The following is a 13747-nucleotide window of genomic DNA, read 5'->3' as shown; positions in this document are numbered from 1 at the left end:
ATTTTTGTGTATAAGACACGGATATATTGCGGAGTATATTAAAATATCACAACGAACATCGTCTTGCTGTGTTTCGTTTTCTTTAATAAAACAAACGAATAAATAAATACATGCTGCCTGCGACGCGACGTTCGCATAAACAAACCGTATGATTTGTCGACTGGGTGGTGACGTTGGAATTCCACGCGCAATCCTGGTGGTCGCGTCCCGTATTTTCTAGGCAGCTGTATTTATGTTTCTCTGCATCGCGTGCAGTGAAGGTGGTGTTAAATTCATTCCGTTACGATTATTTCAGCCTACCTGACACTAAATTACATTATATGCTTATGGCTGTAAATAATAACGAGCTTCGAAAACATATCGGTCTTCTCAAGTACGTGAAAAGGTCGATCCTGGTTTTTCAAGATAGGCGTTGGACTTTAGTCTCTGTATCATGACAAGCAAATTGAAAAAGCCAAAAATATGTATTATACGGCATGAGAAATCAAACCGTGATAATGCAAATAAGCCGTGCCTTGACTTTGTTGATGGTTGGGTTGATGTTGTTTACATTTTTAACTATTTGTCGCCATCTATGGGAAATTATCCTCAGCTGCACTTTCCCTTATACAATCCCTTATAAACAATGCATTTTGCGGGTTTCTATGGAAAATTATAATCTAATAATAATTTGAATATTAAAAAGTAACAACTGTTCATATAATTTTCATTCATGGCATATTGTATGGCTTTGACAAATTAAAGAACATATGAATACACAAAATAAACTTTACCCTGACCATGAGAGCAAAGTCCCCTAATGAATTAGCTTGCATATTTGTATTTTACCACAAATCAATTTTAAGAAAGGCTGTATTATTTATATGTACATGTAACAGGTTTTTAAAATACCATCAAACAGTGATATAAAATTTTGTTTATTGGCAAAAGAATACAAATTAAGCAGTCTTCAATGAATACACAACAGAAAGTAAAATAAATGCGTAATTATTGATCATCCATCAATTAGACTTGAAAAAAAAGCCTTGAACAAGTTCTATCCACGTTTGCCCACTCTTCAGTAGCAAATTTCACTATACAGTACATGGCAAATAACTCACTGTAAGGGTGTGATCAAAGCATCAAACTCCTGACCTGCAATGAAGCAAACTTTCAGATAAGATTATAATCACAAATTAAAACGGTACAGAATACTGAACTAAAGTCTGAGCCAAATGTGTGGTGTTCACTGTGGCTAATGCACTGTTTCAAATCAACATTGAGGTTTGGTCATACAGAAACAAATTTGCCCACATTCACTGTTCCAATCAAAAAATAATGTTTTGATTCTGTTTTCAGTCTCTGCTCTTAGGCTTTTGTGGTGCCGGTGCTCCTTCAAAAGAAGCAGAGACAGGTACGCTCTGGGGTTCTCCTGAATGTAAGCACTCGTTGACCCGGAGCTGACAGCCGTCCTTTAGCATGTGAATTGCAATTCTGGCAATGTTGTGGGAGTCATCCAGACCACAGTGGGGGCGACCTTCATACTGCATGCCAAGATTCTCCAGCATGCAGATCAGTTTAGTTTGAGAACGAGCAACCTACAAGAGACCAGTATGAGAGGCTTTGAACTTGTTCATTTTTTGACAGCTACAAGCAAAGTTTTTTGTTATATGTCCTCTAAAGGTAAAGACATTATAATATTCAATTTATGCTAAAGCATTTATATAAAAAATAAATATTATTTTTATGATCAAATTCTGTCTGTATCTACATTGAAAGAAACAAAGTGATTTTGTAATAACAATGTTCATTTAAATTTAGTATAATTGACAAAATCATGCAGAAACATCCACCTTATAAAAATTTCCGTAAGACTTTCTGATGTTGATCCATTTTCTGGCAAACTGAGGGTATCTGATGCGACTCAATTTACATTGAGTATAAAGAAATTTCCCCATGTCCCATGACCTAGAGAGGAAAAGCAATGTTACTCAATGTAGTATTTGCAAGTTATGGCATTGCATATTAAGATGTGCAATAGGCTTAAAACTGATATTCCATCTTACCCATCAGTCAAAAACGTATATTTGTACTTAGTGCCAAGTTCCTTCTCCTTTAACCAAGAAACTGCTCGCTTGAGAACTGTATAGAATGTATTCCCCTCATCCACCATTTCCTGACAAAACAAAATATGTTGAGAAGCTTTTGAGGTAAAGTAACAAAAGGCAATAGAGTTACAATGCCATTTCCATAGTTCCAACTATGAACTACATATCCCAAATGACTATGGTTTCATTAAGTAAGCTGTCTGTGACACCTTACCTGTGTTATTCCTGTTAGCTGTGTGCAAAAATCAGACAGCTGTGGGCTTACTTCTGGCTTCACATACTCCTGAAATGTGTCTACCTGTAATGACAGTAACAGCATAACAAGCACGTTCCTGAAAAATAAAATGATGTTAAACAAGATGACAGTATTTGGCTAATAATAAGTGCTCAGAGATCAGTCAGTTAAAAAGGATTCATGCGATCTGAATAATCTCATTAAACTCAACTATCCATAATAACTTCCATTTGTTTCCCATACATATTTTTCTCACCAACTCACAATCTCCAAGGTGTGCGTGTCGATCAGAACTATGGGGAACTCGATTATTTCATGGTGGTAGTCAGGTGGGTTATTCTCCTCACACGTTGCCTCGAAATCCACCACACAGATGTAGTCGTAGTACAGATCACTGTTCCCTCCAGCAGCAGAATGCATCAGTTTTTGCTTTTTGTAGTAGCTTTTAAGGCGTTTCCTCAGCACATCCTTAACACCCCTGGGAAAAACAGACAGACAACACCTGATTACACAAGGCATTAAATAAAGAGCAGACAGCTCAAAATTATGTAACAGGAGGTAGAGGCAATACACATAAAGACCAAGTACACAGTACCGGGTGTCAAGCTTTAACTCGGCACATTTAGCCCGCAGCTCTTCTCTGGTCATTCGGTTGATGGTTCCGTTGGCCACTGCGATCTCCTTATAAACCGGATCACTGAAATCGCCCTGATTTGGGGAGGATGGTTCCCTTTCTTCATTTTTATCACAGGCGGTCTAAGTTAAGAAATACGAAGTTGCTTTAGCGTTGTCTTATTTTTTTTACAATAAAGTTACATTTCAAAACTGATAATTAACGTTAGCTCCATATGTAAGCCACTCATACAAACAACGGCTGTTTAGCGCTAATAAGCTGCTTCTTGAAAAGAAAAGCACAAAACTGGACTGTCAGTATTTAAAAAACTCACATTAGAGCAGCACTCTTCGTCCTCATCTTTCCTAGAGGCGTCAGTGTTATTTCTGTCAGACTGGCAGATCTTTTTCTGGGACTCCATGTGTTTCGACCGTCTAGTAACGTTATATTAGCTCATTCCAGAAGAACGTCTGTTTTTCGCGCGTTCACACGCAGCGTCTCTTTTAAGGTCGTTCTTTCGAGATATCAGCTCAAGGCTTGTATATGTAATTTTGTTGGGCAATTTAATGTAACTAGATTTATACTTAAACCCCATTCAAAAACTTCAAACCAGCGAGTTTCCTAAATGTGCGCCAAGCAACTGACGCTAACCTGAGACGTTTCAACGTCAACAGGAAAACGTCGTGAATTGGAAGAACCAATTGCAAAATAAAAGCACTTTTCAAAATACAAGCCTCTCAGCTATCACAAAAGACGCCTTAAAATTAAAAAATATATTTGAAGAGTTTTGAGAGCAAAAAAAACATACAAAAATGTAAATAAAATCATGTTTTTTAATGTCCATTTCAGGTAATATCAATAAAATAAAAACATGATTTTTGAAAATTTGTATGTTTTTGCAATCACACTCTTCACATAAAACGGACTTTTTAAGTTTAGGTGGCGCTTTATCTTCAAAAAAATGACTCAGTCATAAGTGAATTGCTTTGAAATCCTTTATTAACTGTTCTCAGCAACACAACTAGGAGAACATTTAAAATATTGCATTAAAATGCAATGCGCCCAAATTTTGTATTGAATATGCAGTTTTTACAAAGTCCTTAAAGTGGTCCTGACAAATCTGTTCTCAGGTATCAACATCTAAAATAAGTGACAAAAACACACTGCAACAAATTAAAGTGCATTCATTACCCAGAACAAATTCAATAACACACATAATAATCAACATAACTGTGAAACAACATTAACATAATCCTGATGTGTAGACAATTACAGTGAGAACAGGCCATCTCAAATATAAAAACCAGTCCCATTAGTTTCTTTCTTAGCATTAAAAACTGGTAGTCAATGAAAAACGCACATGAAATGTATCAGATTCTAACAGCATTTATCTGTCTAGATTAAATGAAGTCAAGTTTATTTTCATGGTTTCACATTCATGGGAAAAAATTCCCTTCTTAGGACAATATCTTGATGCCTTTAGCACATATTAATTGCTGCCAATTTGACTTTCTACTAGAAAAAATAGCTTATTCTTTTCCCTGAAAGTAAATGGGCACGATAAACAGTTTAGAATACATACTGGCCAGCAGATCACAATAATAAGAAACCAATTAACATTGTATTGTTCTATAAGGTGCACAGACAGCAGTAGCATGAGAGAATTCATAAAACTATATACAAACCCAAAATCAACTTGAACATGCACAACCCTGCATTTAACCAAGTTGCAACCTATAAGCAATAAAACAAATGTATTTGCTTCATAATTACCTATATGTATTTCACCATGAACGGTATTTTTTTTAAAACATAACTAGTTTCATTACACAACGTAATCCATCATTATCGACAGTGGCCTTGAATGACTTATTGGACTTTAGAGAAATTCAAACAAAGTACAAAGTAGAAATGTTGCATTTCATTGCTAGCTGGACAAGATTAACCACCCCAACTCTCAGTAATACGGACCAATGTCTTCATAGCCAGCGTAACTGGGCCAATTGGGAAAGATACCATGAGAACATCTAGGGCTGCCATACCGGTCAAAATGAATGTCCCAATCACTCACACCATATCGCTCATGGCCACCACTAGATTCAATTGAACTCTTTTTCAGCACCGACTGAACGATTCTGTAATTCTGTCCTTGGTTGTTGTCCCAGAGCATGAGTCCATTGACCTCATAGCAGATGGCAAACTCAATACTTTCACGTGGAGGCACCTGATCAGGCAAATTTGCTTCGAACAAAAAGGTGTCACGGTTTAAGCCGGTGTAGGTGTCATGTACATACTGGCATTCAACATCAGTGTAGCTCTTCCAAGTGTCAAACGTAAGGCGAAGTTTAACAGACTTCTCAAAGGAAAGGTTTTTGACTTTAACCGTACCTGCTATAGATTTCTCCTTAAGCATGCAGTGCTCAAGGCAGACGTGATCATTTTCTATCCTTTGGCGAAACTTTACGTAATCTGCAGACGGCTGGTCGAAGTCGAGGATTAATTTGTCCTTCTCTTCTGAAAGAGTAAGCGACGAGGTAAAAAACAGCTCAATGTTGCTCGGGATGTCTACTGGGTCATCGAACTCAGAGAAGATCTTCACGGTTGTAAGATTGAGACCCTGGTGATCGGCAAACGATACCTGCTTCTTGGTCTTGCCGGACACTGCCAAGGGTGAGCTGACTCCCTTCAGCTCTGACTTCTCCCTGTAGGAGCTAAAAATGAGCTTTGAACTTTGACACCGGTGTAGACATGGCCGCAGAGGCCTGCTGAATTTAGACGTTCTCTGGTTTAGGAACTCTTCGTTGGACAGATAAAGCGGCATAGCCAACTCTGTCGGCATTGTGGATTTGTTGGGAGGGCAGCCACACACACTGGAAATATAAAAACAGGTATTAATAATCAAATCAAGTGTAACATTTATTCCTCCGGGTCTGTAAACATCAGTTGAAAGTTGAAGCGCAAACACGACTAACTCAAATGTCACACTTGCGCTATAGCACCGCATGCGGTGCTTAATAGATATATGAAGTATGAAATCATCAAAACGTTTGCACAGCATGCAGTGCTTAAAATAAGCTCAGGATGAAATAATTAAACATTGTGCAAAGACAGCCGTAAGTAGGTCACACAAGTTTATCTTAGCTGAAGGCTAACTTTGTTTCTGAGTGTTAAATGGCTTGTGGAGAGATAAAACTGAACTACATGGGTACCCTCTAGTGTTCATAATTTATAGCTTAATAAAAGGAATTAAAAACTTTAAAACGACCGAAATCCAATCGTTTACGCCAACAAGCTCGACTACGTAAAAAATACCGAAAATAATGATTAATTCAGCGCAATTGCCAGTAAACAACTTAAATTTAAGAAAATTAAAAGAGAATTCACACACACACAAAACGTTTTCTGAGCAAGTCAGTATACATCAAGTTATGCTCCGTAAACGCCGTAATGCTTTTCTGTTTAACTTAAAGCAAGATACATTGTACAAGCTTTTGGCCAAATACGGTAAAGAACAATTAAACATTGTTGCGGCATGTCTACAGACACCACACAAATAAACTATTTTTTTCGCAAACACATCGCTTGTAGTAATGTAGTTTCGCTAGTAATAATACGCTAATGCAAAGAAACTTTAGAAGCAAACGGTTGAATTCACACCTGTTGGAGCTCATTTGCTATGGAAGCATTCGTCTCTGTCCAACATGCCATCACGCCATACCGTAGTACTACTACGTTACCTTCGTCTACGATTGTCCTGCTCGGTCTATATCGTTGGTTTTGCTTAAATAAGATCCAAGCTTTCCCTTCTCCTGTTAGATTTTAAAAGCGTTAAACTTTACATCACCTGGACCGAGGTTTGGTCAGCGTGCGTCTCTTCCTGGTTTTGTTGTCGTTTCCCTAGTCCTGACCTCATTTCAAATAACAGTTTCCTCCCTACGATTAAAAAAGCCCTGACTGGATGAACACAAATGTATAGCAGATAAACGCGTTAAATGGAGTTGAAGTTGTTGCATACCTCTGTTAGAGCATTTGACTGTCTTGTTTTAGTGACCAGCAGGCTTCAGTTTGGAAGCGTACAACCCTCCCACTGACATGAGAGAGATACTAAACTATACCAGGCACCAAAATTGTATTTTTGCCTAAAATCAGCCGCTGTTCACGTGGACAACCTGTTTTAACCAATCATCGCAGGCTAAAGGGGCATGCATGAACCTGGGCCGATCGATGCGTGTCACGTGACGTGGGACTGGGGTCAGTAGGTCAGGTCGAAGGCCCCCCACTTTTGTAAAAATATCCACCACCATTTCTCCTGTCAACATGCACATGTATAAACCCAATAACCTTAACATGCATTCACTACCACATTTGTTTGTGATTATGAATTGCAAAAATGTTTTAATTTTATGTATAAATTTACCTGAGATTAAGGGTAAAGATGCTATGTATTAAATTGAATTCAGGGTAGTAAGATTAAGTAAGACATATGATCTCATTTATATTTAAAGTCACCATGAAATCAAATAGGAAAATTCTAAGTGTTTTACACAGTGTTGCAGTGATTATATGATTTATCCGTGCACACCATTATTTTTTATTATTAATTTGAACATTAATCTCCATTAATCAGGCCCAACTTAAAAGTGTGCACACACACAAGGAATTTGTTCTGGTTACAGGAGCTCTTAGAGCTCTTAAACAACCCCGTAACCAACCTAGAGCTGAATGCATTCAAGACAATGGAGATGATAGTGGATTTCAGAAGGAACCCTCCATCACTTCCTCCCCTCACCATCCTGGACAGCACTGTGGAGTCATTCAGGTTCCTGGGCTCCACCATCTCTCAGGACCTGAAGTGGGAGTCCCAAATAGACTCCATTGTAAAGAAGGCCCAGCAGAGGTTATACTTCCTCCGTCAATTGAGGAAGTTCAACCTACCACAGGAGCTACTGACCCAGTTCTACTCAGTGGTCATCGAATCTGTTCTGTGCACTTCAATTACTGTTTGGTATGGCTCGGCCACCAAATCAGACCTACGAAGACTACAACGGACAGTTCGTAGTGCTGAGAAGATTATTGGTGCTCCTCTGCCCACACTTCGGGACCTGTACGATTCCAGAGTGAAAAACAGGGCAAGAAAAATCATCATTGACTCCAAACACCCAGCACACAAACTTTTTGAACTGTTGCCCTCTGGCAGGCGCTTTAGAGCACCAAACACCAAGACTTCCAGACACAGAAGCAGCTTCTTCCCCCAGGCAATCTCCCTCCTAAACAGATAACTGCTCCTTAAGAGCAATATTCCACTTCCACTACTCCTATAGTGTGCACTATAGTGCCTTATTATATCTACATTTTATTTATACATGTATATAACACTACCTCTACTTACTACATTATCCATTTGCACAAGTGTACATACAATCTGTTAATATGTATATTCTACTATATACTACCCTGTACAATGTCTCTTATATGTTATTATCCCCCATTTTCTGTAAAATAGTCTTTATCTTATATATGCATATTTTAGAATCTTTTAGGCTGTAAATCTTATTATATTGTATTGTCATTGTGTTGAATGTCTGTACTAGAAGCTTCCAACACCAAAGAAAATTCCTTGTGTGTGCAAGCACACTTGGCAATAAAGCTCTTCTGATTCTGATTCTGATTCTAAACACACAGTATACACGACATTACACGAGAAAAGAATAGAAAAGAATATAAAATAATTATGAGGCTAAGAGGATAAAAACATAAATAATATAAAACGGGACAGTTAAGTTATGTGCAAAGTGTGCCTAGTAAGTACTGTATATTACAATTATGTACTGTACATTTTTATAACCATACAAATAATAATAATATGTAAGTGTAAGAGTAAAGATATTGCACTTAACAACTAGGAGGTTATGGTGGATGTACTTGCTGTTTAGGAACGAGAAGAAGCTGTTCTTGTATCTAGATGTTCTAGTGCGCAGTGATCTGTATCGTCTGCCTGATGGCAGGAGGTCAAACAGGTTGCGTCCAGGGTGGGAAGGGTCTTTGATGATGATACTTGACCGTTTCTTCACCCTGGAGTTGTACAAGTCGTGGCGATTGGACAGGGGCACACCAATAATCCGCTCAGCTGTTTTAACAGTCCGCTGCAGTCTTCTTGTGTCTGATTTGGTGGCTGAACCAAACCATACTGTAATAGATCTACAAAGAACTGATTCAATCACAGCTGTGTTGAATTTTTCCATCAGCCCATTTGGTAGATCGAACTTTCTCAGTTGGCAAAGGAAGTACATCCGTTGCTGAGCTTTTTTGACAATGGAGTCAATGTAGGTCTCCCACTTCAGGCCCTGTGAGATGGTGCCCAGGAACCTGAATGACTCCATAGCTGAGTGATGGAGGGTTCCTCCTAAAGTGCACAATCATCTCCACAAGTTTTAGTGTTTTAAGTTCCAGGTTAATTTTGATTACACCAGACAGCCAGCTGTTCAACCTCTCCTCTGTATGCAGATTCATCACAATCCTGGATCAGGCCAATGATCCTGGTGTCATCTGCAAACTTCAAAAGTTTGACAGAGGGGTCATGTGAAATGCAGTCGTTGGTGTACAGGGTGAAGAGCAGTGGAGAAAGAACACAGCCCCGAGGAGCTCCAGTGCTGATGGTGAGGGTGCTGGATGTGAAATTCCCCATCCTGAGTGAGTTTTGTCTGAAGGACTTTGGTATGACTGTATTAAAGGCCGAGCTGAAGTCCACAAACAGGATCCTGGCATATGTCCATGGTCTTTCAAGGTGTTGCAGGATAAAAAGCAGCCCCTTGTTGACTGCATTGTCCACTGACCTGTTTGCCCGATAAACAAACTGAAGAGGGTCTAGTATAGATCCAGTGATGTCCTTTAGGTGGGCCAGGATCAGTCTCTCAAACGACTTCCTGACCACGGATGTCAGTGCAACAGGTCTGTAGTCGTTTAGCCCTGTGATCTTAGGTTTCTTAGGCACAGGGATAATGGTGGAATAACAAGAAAATGGCATTTAATGTTTGTTTAAAAGCCAATGTTCTGTTTCCTATGAGTCATTTCCAGCTTCTGTGTGGAAATATTAAGACTGGGAGCTGAATGGTTTACAGTAGGCTACCTCATCCAGAATGGTAACTATCAGCCACAATCAACTGAAAAGAAGAAGCTGGTGAATGCAGATGGGTTCTGAAAAGGGAACTAGGCTAAAACACACTGTAGATAAAAGAAGAATAGCTGTTCAGACTTTTTCATATAAAATAAATTGATTAGACAAACTAACAAGGTGACAAGAAGAGCTCAAATGAACCATAGGATGTATAGAGATATGTGAATCTGGTGTTTACGTGGTAGGCTATTTGAATCACTATTTACATTTTAGTAATCATTCTGTAAGTACATACATTTAATTTGTTTCCTTCAAACAACGTGTAAATGGTTGACACATAGCTTCAAGTGCAATCATAGGAAATGTGCTTTTGAAAATGTTTTTAGACTTACATCATTGACCACTTCAAATAACAGGTGATTTATGACAACTATGCAGAAAGGACACAGTGGGGTTTATATATTGGCTACAGGGGGTCATTTGTGAACCTCTGTGACTGACAGAGCAGGGTGAGAAAAGTGGAAATAAAAAAGCAGCTGTAGCATGTGAGGCATTCCTCATGAAGATTTGCTTTCTAAAACATTACAGCTCAATGACCAACACATTACGAAGAGTTGTTTTGTATATGATAGCCTCTTTCTAAAAATTGACAAGATCTTGATGATATTTTTGATGATAATGCTGTATAAAACATTTTGGTTTTAACATTGATCTACCAAAAAGTCTGAGACACTAGACTTTTAGACATTTTAACATGGTCATTATCCTCATTTTGCCTGTTTATTTCCAGGTTTAGATTAAATATTCAACCCCAGATGATGTGGTCTCAGACATTTGGACTCCACTTTAAACATTTGAATAACTTATAACAATTCTGTAATGTTGAACATGAAGATAAACTCAAATGGCTTTGTAAACAGTAAAGGTGGGCTGTCCGTGTGATAAGAATATCACGATTCTCTTGTAAACATAGTCATTATAACAAGCATCAAGCTAGCAGATGCACTTGGACAAGTGACAGCAACCTTTCATCCTAAATGCAGCAATAGCTAGTGTTTACCAGCTCGGGTGATCAAACATGATCAAACACCAGAGAAACAGAACTCTCCAAATCAGAGTCATGATATCACTGCTGACATTTTTTTGAATGGTTTCCATTACAGAAACCATTATGAACCATCAGCTCTTTACCATTGAAACCATTACAAAATTCCTTTATGTATTGTTTTTGGGCCTTATTCCAGTAGGACTGAATGGTGTTACATTGGTGGTTCCCATCTGCCAGAAAACATCCCATAAACTGAAAGCAACAAAGATCCATATAGATCATTATATTTTCCATTAAAACAATGTATTTCCTATAATAACCACTAAATCTATATTTCTGAGGTTTTTCTATCGGTTTATAGCAAGAATGACAACATTTTCTGCATCAAATACCATAGTTTCTAAACTAACAAATTAACACATTAAGCATACAATTCAATTATATCATTAAAACATGTTTAAAAGTTAGTTTTATTCCGTTTTTATAACATTGGTGGCTATTAGCAGAACCTGCTGTTGCCATGGTAAATGTTGTACTAAGCACAAATCACAGCAAAATTCTATCATTTTCATATATCGTTATCTTTGAAACCGGAAGTTTTACTCTGACACTTCCCGGAAGTTCTCCCCGACTATTTTTGCTGCCAGAGGGGGATCTGTGTGCGAAAATGGCGACGTCTCGTCGCACTTCCCAGCAGCAGCAGCAACAACAACAAAACTTATCATCGCCTCCGAGACCGGGATCTAGTCCTCATACGCCCCCCGAATCACCCCCGGACACTGGCAGATCTGCTGCCGGTGCTGAGCCGGAGAGTCTCGGGGACCCGGAGATCACTCCCGAAACCTCCGCTCCGCTCCTTAGCACCACCACCAGCAGCAGCAGCAGCAGCAGCACCACCACTAGCCCCAGCAGCACTAGCTCATCTACCACCGGCGGGGGCAGTAGTGCGGGATCCACTCCCGACTCCGGTAGTGCCAGTCCTGGAGGCAGCGGCTGCGGGACGAGTGGGGCTTTTAGGGAGCTGTTTGAGGCCTGCAGGAATGGGGACGTGTCCCGGGTAAAAAAACTTGTGGATTCGGTCAATGTAAACGCGAAGGACATGGCCGGTCGCAAGTCCACCCCGCTTCACTTCGCTGCAGGTAAATACTAGATAAGTTATATGTTTGCGATCAATCTCGACCTGGAAAGCGGCCAGAAAGAGACAGACGGTTAACGTTACCTTAAAGCTCGCTGGATAAACTCAGTACATCGGGGCTAAAGGGGGTTTTAGGACAATTGGGACAAGGGTTATAACGATAGAATTTGGCCAGTAGGACAAATATGTAACGTTATCGTTAAGGTTTAGAAGTTAATAACTAATCCAAGGCTGTATATACAGTATATATCGGGCTGCTTGTGTTTGTTTCGTTTGGTGCTGTGTCCGAAAGAGAATAAAGTTCATCGTGCGGATTAAAAGAACTGAAATAGACTGACATATAATCAAAAATAGTACAAAAAGCATGATTAAAGTGACTGTTTGTACTCGAATGTCTGAAATAAATGCGTACTTTGACATAATAGTTCTGTAAACTGAAACGGGAGCCTCGCGTGTCCATTGTTAAACTCGACAGCTGTAAAAGAAAGCTTTTAAATATATCGTCGTATTGCTTGGTGCTTAATAAACACATACAAATTACTAACATTATTGTGTTTTTTTTTATAGGAACTTGGATTTTATTACATATGTTTATAAAATAATCATCATGAATAGATCTTGAATATTATTATCATAAGGTGATAATGTAGAAAGTAACAGAGATTTTTACAATCACTATACTATCGAAAACAAATTGTTTATATAGCTAGAAGCAACTTTGTAACTACTTAAAGTCATTTGTCCTTTTTAAGGCAGTTATGTATTGTGTATGTACTGTAACTCGTGTAAACAAATATGAAACTTCTTGACAAATGTCAAATAGTTCGTTCTTACTGTTGAAACAGGTTCTTGTTATCATAGCCAAAATCATAGATATGATCTGACTGTTAATGGAAAGAACTGTGCGTAAAATGATTTTCTTACTACATGTGACCGATATGCGTGTTGTATATCTTGCAACCATAAAAATATGAATATTTCTCTTTGTATAACTCACAGGTTTTGGAAGGAAAGATGTTGTGGAGCATCTTCTGCAGACGGGGGCGAATGTGCATGCGCGAGACGATGGAGGTTTGATTCCGTTGCACAACGCCTGTTCCTTCGGTCACGCCGAGGTGGTCAGTTTGCTGCTTTGTCAGGGGGCCGATCCAAACTCCAGAGACAACTGGAATTACACTCCGCTCCATGAAGCTGCCATCAAGTGTAAAATAGACGTTTGCATCGGTAAGTTCCTCTTTTCTGTAAATGCTGTATAAATCTTTGACTGACAGGGATTTAAAAAAAAAGTTCGCTTGTTTAACCTCAGACATGTTTACCGAAGTTAAGATGTGGATGGATGTGGGTGGACCATTGTGGATTTAGTTAGTGAACTCGTCAGCTCTGTAGATTGAGGAGATGAATGGTACAATTTCGCTTTAGGGAATTCTGAAGATGTACGACTTTAATTTTTCCTGTGTTTTGCCCGAGGAGAGGTTCTCAATAAGGGTTAATCATGTGGCATTCTTCTTGATTAGC

General features: G+C 38.9%; 3 protein-coding genes across 6 annotated transcripts in view; 1 reads left to right on the top strand and 2 right to left on the bottom strand.

The window, feature by feature from the left end:
• Positions 1-901: 901 nt before the first annotated feature.
• On the bottom strand, positions 902-3595 carry eri1 (exoribonuclease 1). The gene is made up of 7 exons (XM_057360558.1): positions 3270-3595; positions 2918-3078; positions 2587-2800; positions 2302-2385; positions 2046-2155; positions 1833-1947; positions 902-1577 (listed from the first exon to the last, which is right to left on the bottom strand). The coding sequence occupies exons 1-7, from the start codon at positions 3354-3356 to the stop codon at positions 1335-1337; spliced, it is 1014 nt and encodes a 337-aa protein (XP_057216541.1). The 5' UTR covers positions 3357-3595; the 3' UTR covers positions 902-1334.
• A 329-nt stretch (positions 3596-3924) lies between these two features.
• ppp1r3b (protein phosphatase 1, regulatory subunit 3B) lies at positions 3925-7065 on the bottom strand. Of its 3 annotated transcripts, none has more exons than XM_057360752.1 (2): positions 6951-7065; positions 3925-5805 (listed from the first exon to the last, which is right to left on the bottom strand). In XM_057360752.1, the coding sequence occupies exon 2, from the start codon at positions 5772-5774 to the stop codon at positions 4893-4895; it is 882 nt and encodes a 293-aa protein (XP_057216735.1). In that variant the 5' UTR covers positions 5775-5805; positions 6951-7065; the 3' UTR covers positions 3925-4892. The 3 variants fall into 3 exon arrangements, with proteins under 3 accessions (XP_057216735.1, XP_057216733.1, XP_057216734.1); XM_057360750.1 differs by lacking the exon at positions 6951-7065 and adding an exon at positions 6593-6826; XM_057360751.1 differs by lacking the exon at positions 6951-7065 and adding an exon at positions 6673-6826.
• A 4681-nt stretch (positions 7066-11746) lies between these two features.
• The window catches only part of tnksa (tankyrase, TRF1-interacting ankyrin-related ADP-ribose polymerase a), a 90442-nt gene continuing 88441 nt past the window's right edge, over positions 11747-13747 (top strand). For both annotated transcript variants that reach the window (XM_057359502.1, XM_057359501.1), the window contains exons 1-2: positions 11747-12236; positions 13232-13456. In XM_057359502.1, coding sequence (XP_057215485.1) covers positions 11765-12236; positions 13232-13456 — 697 coding nt within the window. In that variant the 5' untranslated portion in view covers positions 11747-11764. The remainder of the gene's footprint in view (positions 12237-13231; positions 13457-13747) is intronic.

Source organism: Triplophysa rosa, linkage group LG19 (assembly GCF_024868665.1).
Source record: "Triplophysa rosa linkage group LG19, Trosa_1v2, whole genome shotgun sequence".
NCBI lineage: Eukaryota > Metazoa > Chordata > Actinopteri > Cypriniformes > Nemacheilidae > Triplophysa > Triplophysa rosa.
This window is presented reverse-complemented; position numbering and strand designations above follow the sequence as displayed.